At 48.4% G+C, this 9,911-nt stretch overlaps 1 protein-coding gene across 9 annotated transcripts in view; it reads left to right on the top strand.

Annotated features, from left to right (window-relative positions):
- Nucleotides 1-6,381: 6,381 nt before the first annotated feature.
- fgfr3 (fibroblast growth factor receptor 3) overlaps nucleotides 6,382-9,911 on the top strand; it is a 62,607-nt gene continuing 59,077 nt past the window's right edge. For all 9 annotated transcript variants that reach the window (XR_004612704.1, XM_034576180.1, XM_034576178.1 and 6 more), the window contains exon 1: nucleotides 6,382-6,543. Coding sequence is in view for 8 of the 9 variants with exons in the window: in XM_034576180.1 (XP_034432071.1) it covers nucleotides 6,402-6,543 (142 nt within the window). In the remaining variant the exon portion in view is untranslated. The remainder of the gene's footprint in view (nucleotides 6,544-9,911) is intronic.

Genomic DNA, 9,911 nt, shown 5'->3' with positions numbered 1-9,911 from the left:
ATTACAAATAGATACGTGGAAACAAAATATAGAAAATGCAAAATGTTTTTCCTGTTAATAGTGTTTTTTCTGGCTTTACTCCTGTTGACGGTTGAGGATCTAATCTCTAACCACTGACATGTTCCAGGGCCCCTGTGCAGCTCAGGGGCCCCTGATTCTCTCAGGGTTTATCCCCCCCATGGCGTCTCTGGAGATAACTGAGGAGAACTTTGAATTCTCCGGTCACAATAACTTTCTCTGGACATCGAACACTTCTTAAAGACGAGCTAGAGTCTCCTCCATGTCCCCTCGTGGTCCCCAAACCCCTCATTGGCCCCCACTGACCGCTCAGGCATCCAGGAGTCACTTAAAGGGTTTTTTAAGTGAGGGGCCAGATGGGAGGCGCTCGGACCATCCGTCACTTGCTGCCTCCAGCGGGGCCGCAGGGGCGGTGCGCCGAAATCTGATCTCCCTCCCCCCCACTGCTGCTGCAGCTCGTCCCGGAGGAGGCAGAGGAACCTGGAGCGAGGAGCCACCAGGAGCCACCAGGAGCCACCAGGAGCCACCAGGAGCCACCAGGAGCCACCAGGAGCCACCAGGAGCCACCAGGAGCCACCAGGAGCCACCAGGAGCAGGGGGGATGCGTCAAGACCCAGAAATACACACACACGCACATGAATCCTTCAGAATAAGAGTCCAGTCTGAATGGTTCTTTCATCGACTGATAACAATAACAATAATAAAGAACTTTATTATTGCAAAATTCTTAACAACAGAACATTAAATATATGGCAGGTAATGAAAAGGTCTAAACGATAAACAATAAACATGACCCAAACAGGAATAAATTATAAAAACAGTTGAGATAAAGTAAATCAAACATCCACAAAACATATATATGATAAAATAAAATAGTGTAAACAAATGTTATTACCCACCATAGTATTTGAATTTCTTTACTTACTCATAATTGTGTCATATTTGTTTTGCCGGTTTCATGTTGGGTATTCAAATTATATAACAATATATTTTACAAAACTCATCGTTTGACTTACACCATCAGCAAATTGTCAAAGGATTGAGAGAACATAACTAAAATAAAAAGAGCTTCACCATTTTAAGATCTTCAAACTGGCTATTTATCGTATGTTATAACATGTTATAACATCTAAGTCACGTTATCCAACTGAATAGAACTGACCTTTAATTGTCAACATGGATCTTTGACTGAGGTAAAATGTATTCAGTCTTTATTCTTCTTTGAAACAGGCTGCAGAGTTTGTTCATCACAGGTTTAACTTGGACTTTATTCGCACTTTGTAGTAAAAAACCATTCAGAAACCCATTGCGTCACCGCGTCATGAGTCCTTATTGTGAAGGTCCCTCCCGGAAGTCCCGTGCCGTGCTCCGCGGCTCTGGCTTGTCTGCGGCTCCGCTTCAGCTCCTACTTCCCAGCAGCGGGAGGAGCGCAGCCACCAGTCCGAGCTGGATCCTCCGAGGCGAGCACGCACACGCACCGACTGAGCCCGGGACCCGCACCGGAGAGGAGAGGACAGCTGTGCCCGCCCGTGCGCCTCCGCCACGCTGCCCCCCGCGCACCACACCATGAACGCGCCCCGGACGTTTGGACACGTTGGACCGCAGCGCGCGCAGGGAACCGGGATTTAGTGCCGAACTTGGCTTTTTCCCCAGCGGCGGTGCCCGAGCGCAGGACCCGAGCTGTCAGGTCGTGACGGGGATTCCGGACTTGTTTCTGCTCCTCGAACGCACGAGCAGCTGCGGATTAAAGAGAAGTTTATTTGGGGGGCGGGGGGGGTGGGGGGGGGGTTGAAAGAAGTTTACCGGAGAATTAAAGCTGAGTTTCTTCTTCTGGATGCTCGGTGGCACCTGGAAGACTCAGGTTTACTGTCCAAACGGAATAATTCGGGTAAGTAGCCTGTTATTATTATTATTATTATTATTATTATTAAGCCAGAGAAATGGCTTCACTTCCTCGTAGATGTGCGTCGGACACATTGGGCTGTTGCGAGTGACGCGTGGAGGAGCCGCAGGGACCCGCAGCCCCGCGGCGGTGCCGGAGCACCGATCCCCGGAAGGAGAGCTCCGTCTGGCCCGTCTCTTGGTCCGTGCGTAACCGGTGCGTCCCGGCCGGAGTCAGCTGCGACACGGACTCAATCTGTGCGTTTTTTATAAATCACTTCGCTTTGGAGAAAGTGCGCAGCGGTGGCTCGCGTGTGGCGCAGGTGTGTGGAATTACGCACGTTGTAAAATAAATGTGTTTGGGTCAGAAATATAAAAGCGACACGTTTATTGTTGGAACTGGAAGTTGTTCGAGCACATTGTCCTTATTTTCTCTAAAACCCGCGGTAGGAATTCCTCCAAATTTATAAAAACCTGAGATCCATCACGTCCTGCTCGGTTTTAAAAACACTTGATTTGAATACTTGGTTTCCAGAAAATTCCTGGAATGAGGGGAAACATGTGAAACCCGGAGGCAGAGACCACAGGTTTCAGAATGGTGTGATTACGCACGGCTCTCTGTGCATGTGGAGGGTCCGGAGATGCTCATTACATGCGTCTGAGGTGAGTTCGATTCCCGCTGATCATCAATCAACCGGTTCCACGTTTCATTCCACTGTCACGAAGTCAAATATCCGCTCCTCGTCGGGACGAACACGCCTTTTCTCCTCACTGCAACAGTGACGTCTTCCCGGGCTCGGAGCGCAGACATGAATTACGCAGCAGCCGCCGCGCTCCTGATCATCTCTGAAGTTTCTCCAGAAAGCTGCAGATCCCCCCCCCCCACCCCCTTCCTGCCTTTGAATGAACGAGCTGTGCGGTTCTCTCTCTCCGCAGCACATCACTCAGATCCTCTTCAAACGCACGCGCTCCAATGGGATTCACATGGTGATTTTGGCCACTCCGCTTTGCACCATCACCGGAGAAAATCACCGGATTACATCCTGCTATACGAGAGGATGGTTGGTTGGGGGGGGGGCGCTGAAATGAGATCTGGGACTTGTGTTTTCATTAGTCTATTAAATCTCGATGCCGTAAATCAAGCGTGCGCGTGATAATAGTTTGCCCCTAATGCTGCAAATTAATTGTAGCCATTGACCCGAGAAATAGCGCACGCCAGTTTGCCGCGTTTTCCAATCAGGGCCGAGCCTCGGACGCGTCTCGCTTCCAAACGAGCCTGTGATTGGCTCTTTTCATTAGAGAAATTGGCCTGAGAGCGTCGCGCTGCGTGCAGCTTTTCTTTCTTCTCCTCTAATACAAAGAGGAGGACTGTGCGTTAATTGGCTCCAAGTTGTCAGATTTGAGAGGAGAAGCCGATCTCTGCGATGTACAAACACCATATCCACGGTTAAAGTCCAAAGTCTGCAGCAGTGGCCTTGTCTGGCCTTCCTATGGGTTTAATATCTTGTGGTTTTATAACTGTGGGACGCCTGTGACTTAGAATATGTCTCTGATATTCAGTTATAATCACCATTTTCAGCTTTAATTCAATAACAAGAAAGTTGTCAGTGTTACTATAGTACGTAATGGTTTTTCCTTTTTCCCCATGGCTTCACTGTAAAGTCCTAATAAAACCACATTAACCATGAGACGGATAAAATGGAGCTCATATCAACCTCGTTAATCTTTCGAACATTTTAATTTCCCGTGGTGTCTGATGATATGTTCATCGTCCCAGAGACAGTTATATGTCTTCAGCACTTGGTGAGTAAGACGACCCACATCTTAGTGGTTCTGTAGTTTTACAGTCCAGACCTGCCGTTCATCCTTTGAGGGTCGAGAGGGATCTGAGACTGGGCGAGAGGCCGGGAACACCAGCAGGTTCTAGAGCTGGTTTTCTAGTATTTCTTATAAATCATCCAGAGGGACTCAACTCGAGCGTCCTCCTGCGTCCAAGGCCAAGCTGTGTGTTACTCCGTCCGTCTGAGTGTCAGCTCGAGTCCACGCGGCCTGCAGAGTGTCCCCCCCCCCCCCCCCCCCCCCGCAGCCCTGACAGCTTTAAAGTGCTGCGCTCGCTCTGCTGATCAATATCTCACCTGAGGCTGAGTGAAGAGCGAGGGTGGCGGAGGAGCGTGATGGAGGCCAGAGGGTGGGGAACAAAAGAAAGAGACCAGCAGAAAAAGAGTGGATGATACGGAGGATTACTCTCTTGTGTGTCTATATCTTTCTCTCCCCCTCCTGCCCTCCGCCCGGCTGCTGTTTGCACTTGTGCTCACCCAAAAAAAGCCCCTCCAAAAAACCCTCTAATCCCCTTTTCCCAAAATGACAAAGTCGATCCGGCCCTGGCTGTTGGTTCTCTGGCTTAATTATTACAGATTACCGACAATCCGGAGTAGGTGTGACTAGCATGTGACACATTGATCCTCACAGGGCGGAGAGGGATGACGGGGACTTGAACTCTCAGTTAAAGCACTCCTCTGCCTGTGAGCTATTACAATGTGGAGATGGTTCTGCATGATTAATATTCATGTATTATTCCCAGCGATGGTTGTGTTTCCCTTTCATGCTTTAAGAAAATATTAGCATGAAAACACTTTGCAGGCTTTGAACTCGACGCTGGGTCTTCGGGATCCATATCGCCCCCTCCTCCTCCTCCTCCTCCTCCTCCTCTTCGTCCTCTTCTTCTTCTTCTTCTTCTTCTTTCTTGAGGTTGTTAAGAGAAATCAAAGTGTTTTTCAGTAGGCTGCTCAGCCTGTGAACCGTTCGTTCTCAATATTTCATAAAATAGATAATATGAGGTTATGGTTTTACCAAGAAAGGGCCAACGTTGCCTCCTGCTCTCACACAGGCCTGTAATTTGTCTCAATTTCACGCCGTCAATCACGTTGTAATACCTTGAATTCTAGCTCTCAAACTCAAGGATTCACTTTGTGGTTGAAACTAATACCTGTCACCAAATTATTCAATCTGACGCCGGCATTGTTTTCCAATTTCTTCTCACATGGCTCAAGAGGCTGTCATGCTACTTGTCTAAACAGATCCGTATCTGAAGCAGCTCTCAGAGCGAAGTGCCCATAAAAAGCTGAGGTTTTCTTTATATGTGTGTGTGTGTGTGTGTGTGTGTGTGTGTGTGTGTGTGTGTGTCTGTGTGTGTCTGTGTCTGTGTGTGTCTGTGTCTGTGCCTGCCAGAGAAAACAAGAGTCTCAAATCGCAGAGGCCTGCAATCAGCTACCTCCACGCCTGGCGAGCGAAGGCCTTATCGTGGCTGTGTAAACAAACCGCAGCAGCGTGTAGGCGTCTTGTGTTGTAAGAAAGTGAGGATGGGCCGAGAGAGGAGAGGAGAGGAGGAAGAGCGCCCTGCATGGAGAGAACATGGGAGTGTGTGTCTGTCTGTGTGTGTGTGTGTGTCTGTCTGTGTGTTGTCTCGTCATGCGGGTTGTGAAGTTCTGTGTGTTGAGGAGCGATAATGTGCAGACGGAGCCCGGGCTTCACTTTGTGCTGAGCAAGGAGTGGGTCACGGGAGGGGGGGGGGGAACAGAAGCTCAACCTTTCTCTGGACTCTGTGTGAGTGTGTGTGTGTGTGTGTGTGTGTGTACAATACACCTCTGTGTGTGCAATCTGAGGTGGTTGTGCGTGTGTTCGTGAGACCTGAGTGCGATATTGTCATTTCACAGCCAGAGCTATTCTGAAGCTGGACAGAGCGGCTGAAGTTCAAGCTAACGTGGTGATTTGTGTGTGAGTGCATGTGGGGGCTGGGGGGTGTTTTGCTTTTCTGGGCACCTCTCTGAGCTTTCTCCTCGATCCTCGTTGCATTCCAGCTTCTCCCTGCTTAAGCAAACAGAGAGCAGGGCGCTCCGCCGTCGCTCGCCATGGTCGCCGCTCTCCCTCCTGCGAGCCTGCGGGCACGTCGGGCAGCTGATACTGTCGACGCCGGCATTCCTCATCCTGCGGGAAGATTAGTGAATCCCTGTCAATCGGATGCTAAACCGTGCAGAAGAGCGTGTCGAGCCGAGTCCTGTGGAAGGAATGTCTGGTGATTTCTCTGCCTCTCATCGGCCAATCCCGCTGCAGCGAAGCGATTGGTTAATGAACTTGAATTCTCTGCACAGAGGGTTTTTAATGAGCTGCCTCGACACCGGAGCTCGTCCACTCTCGTCCTAACGATCAGGTGCTCTGAGAAGGTTTCTGAGAAAAACTGCGAAGAGGGATTTCCATCGTAATCCTCGGAGTCAGTGTGGAATGTCGGGTCAGAAAATGGCTGCGTGTGTGCAGACCCCGAGGCACGGCTCTGTGCTGTGTTCAGTTTGACCGTCTCACTCGTCTTTGTTTCTGATTGCGTGTTTCTCCCACAGCCACATGTAATTGATGTTTCCTCCCGTTTCCAGGTCAGTGGCGGGGGAACCTTGGATCGTTTCTTGCGGCGTCCGAGGCCGCCGTTCTGCTGGACAGCATGCGAACGGAGGATGTTGTCTGAGTCGGGCCTCGCTGCTCCGCGTCTCACCTCGTCGTCCAGAGGAATGACGGCTCTGTGGTGCTCACTCTGGATTTCCTTCCTCCTGCCTCTCTGCGTCGCTCCGGCCCGGCTGCCCACGGCTCAGCCCACAGGTAGGAAACCACATCAAGCAGAGTGTAGTTGTACTTTCATGCTTCTGATACCGCTGCTCAGACAGTGAGGTCTCCTGCAACAAGGTTTAATATTCTAAGACACAGAAGTGATCATCAGACGACTACCTGATTCCCTGAGCAGAAAAGGTGCTTTAAGGGATCAGGGTTTTCTTGGCTGTGGCTTAGGGGGGAGAGCGGTCGTCCTCTAACCAGGAGGTTGGCGGTTTCGACCCCAGTCTTCCTCATTCTGCATGCTGAAGTGTCCTTGGGCAAGATACTGAACCCCAAGTTGCCCCTTGTCATAGAGAAAGTGCTGCACATAGATGCACTGTATGGATGTGTGTGTGTGATCTATATAATCACAGACTTTTACCATTCAGAAAAATCCAGCTCATGAAGAAACAGCTTTTCACTGTGCACATGATCCTTGTTGGTTTTTACATAGTGTTGAAATCAATTGTTGATTTATCGACGAGTCAAATCTCCAACTTCTGAACTGGGAGAATTTTGCTGTGAATTGAAATTTCACTGGTTTTGAAACGTTAACGGTCGGATAAAAAACAAGAAAAGTTCGTTTTTCCAACAAAAACAAAACACGGCTCAGATGAATCCTCCTCCAGTGTTCACAAGCTCATCACACACATCCTCTCCTCCTCCAGTGTTCACAAGCTCCTCACACACATCCTCTCCTCCTCCAGTGTTCACAAGCTCCTCACACACATCCTCTCCTCCTCCAGTGTTCACAAGCTCCTCACACACATCCTCTCCTCCTCCAGTGTTCACAAGCTCATCACACACATCCTCTCCTCCTCCAGTGTTCACAAGCTCCTCACACACATCCTCTCCTCCTCCAGTATTTCCTCACTTTCACTGCTAATATGAAATCTGCTTGGAAGCATAAGCAGATTTCGTGTGTTCATCACTTCAAATAGGGGCATTTCCAAAAAAACGCACATTTATTGTTTATGAGAATGCGGCAGCGGCTTTCTCTGTCTTACAAGGAGGATTTAATTGGACTTGTGTTGGTTCGCTGAGCTTAGCGCGATTCTCCCTCTTTGTTCTCGAGGCAGAGAAACACCCAGAGATCAATCCAGAGTAAACGTCGGCGGTGTGAGCTTTAATCTCGCCATATTGTGCAAAAAAAGCCCGAACACAGCACGGTAATCTTTTTCTGAGGCGCTCGCGAAGTGTTGTTTTTTCCCTCCCTCCGCCCCACTCCCTGTTTCTTCTTTTTCATGTGAGAGTTATTTAAAACGAGTCTTTGACACACTTTACACGCTGCAGTGCGTTAAGAAAGACGAGGAGCTGGAGAGGACTGTCTTATGCAAGCTGAGACACCCTGTGTGTGTGTGTGTGTGTGTGTGTGTGTGTGTGTGTGTGTGTGTGTGTGTGTGTGTGTGTGTGTGTGTGTGTGTGTGTGTGTGTGTGTGTGTGTGAGTGCGTGTGCGTGTGCGTGTGCAAGAACATAGACTTTCAGTTTCCATGAACATTTGCATGTGTGTGGTGCATATCAGGAAATAATCAGGGTCCAAACTTGAGATGTGGTCACTTCGGCCAAATCAAGTTCCCCGTCAAAACTTCAGGAACAATAAAAAGTTGCATTATTCAGTTTTCTGCATTTAAAGAATATAAAAACTTAATACAAGGTTTCTTAAAAAGTCTTAAACATGTTAAAATATGACATACTAGGTCTTGTAATGAGTTTAGGTCTCATGTTAACATTCATTTAATGTGACTTCCGTAGTGTAAAATGATTATGATTTTCTTTTTAAGAGAAATGTTTGGGTGGTAGCACAGTTTGTAACGTCTCTCTCACATTAACACGCTGCAAGAAAACTATGAACAAATGAACAAAATGATAACTGAACATCTAGAAACACTCAGAATGGAACTCTGCTGTCTGTGTCTGTAGAATATTCAGGGTTATTCTCTACTCTACTGCTTCTTATCGTTAATTGTTGAAACGTGCACTTTGACTCCATGGACCTGCCTCACATTCAGGACGATCTGACAGCTCTCGTAGCTTCTGCCTCTCGTGTTTCCTCCCTCGCTGCTCCCTCTCATCTGAAACCCCGGTGTTACTATGAGCGTCTTGTGATTCTGTCGGCCTGATTGCCTTCCCTGCAGGGAGCCATCACAGCCCATCATACTTCAGCCAAAAGGCAGAGAGTGCCTTTTTTTTTAAAAAAACCCCTCTGGGTGGCGGCTGTTCGGGCTGCGATCTCCGTGAACCTGGGTCGTGCACAGACGTGGACAAATACAGCCCCAGGTGTAAATACTGAGGTGGATGTGGTCTCAAGGTTCTTGTGTTTGTCGTGTTAAGGTGTGACGATTTAGCGGATGTGAGGCGATAACGTGCAACTCGTGCAGCCGTGTCTCCATCAGGGATGTTTGTTTAGCTCGGCACGTTGAAATGGAAGTTGGACTTATTTATTGAGCTTCTCAGTCCGAGTCGTCGTTTTAAAACTATTTAATTATCTGGCTTTTAACAGACAGTTCAGCGTGATGGTCTTAATGGGTCTTCAGACATTTACTTAATCCTGAAATTAAAACAAATCTGGTCGAAACACACATTTCATTTTTTTTTCTTGGCATAAAAATGCAGCTATAGAGGATCGATTTGCACTTTAGACCTAAGAGCAGTAATGACTTCACTGTGCTGGGAGATGTCTATAACAGGCAGCGCAATGCACGAGGATGAATGTTATATTTATGTGTGAGTCAGAGAAACGTCTTGTGTGCTGATGGGGTTTGAAGAAAGGTCTCATCCTTTCTCATTTGCAGAAATGATTCAGGACGTCACTCTGAGCCCAGAGAGAAAGAAGAGGTCACAAAGCTTCTCTTCTCTATAAACACATCCCACGTTTGAGGACAAGTATCCAGGAAACTTGTAAAACCACAATTCATGAAATTTAGAAACAAATCACTGAAGATCTCAGTCATTAATGTTTAAATAAAGACAGAGAGAGGAAACTATCAGAACTCAAAAACATCTGTAACAGTTACTCTTCCGTCTAATCTTTAGCTTTCAGGGCCCGTTATCCTCCTTTAACCTCGGGGTTTCTGCAGGACACTGAGCTGAGGAAAGCTGTGAAGCCCACAGACAGAGGCCTCAGTGTCTTGTAGTCGTCTCTGGCCAGCGGCGTGTCTCCCCCGTCTCCCCCAGCGGCCCCCTGGCCTCCAGCAGACTTCCCCACGTCCACAGATGGACGAGCAGTGGGGATAAATGACTGTCGTTTACTGGCAGATGGCACGATTTCCTCCTCAGCCGCCACAGCGCTGAGCTGCAGAGTTGTCACTTAGGTTTGTGTCTCGTGTGTGTGTGTGTGTGTGTGTGTGTGTGTGTGTGTGGTGGGGGGCGGGTTTCC

Source organism: Hippoglossus hippoglossus, chromosome 22 (genome assembly GCF_009819705.1).
Source record: "Hippoglossus hippoglossus isolate fHipHip1 chromosome 22, fHipHip1.pri, whole genome shotgun sequence".
In the NCBI taxonomy this organism is placed as follows: Eukaryota; Metazoa; Chordata; class Actinopteri; order Pleuronectiformes; family Pleuronectidae; genus Hippoglossus; species Hippoglossus hippoglossus.
Note: the sequence above shows the minus strand (reverse complement) of the source record. Positions and strands in the feature narration are given on the sequence as shown.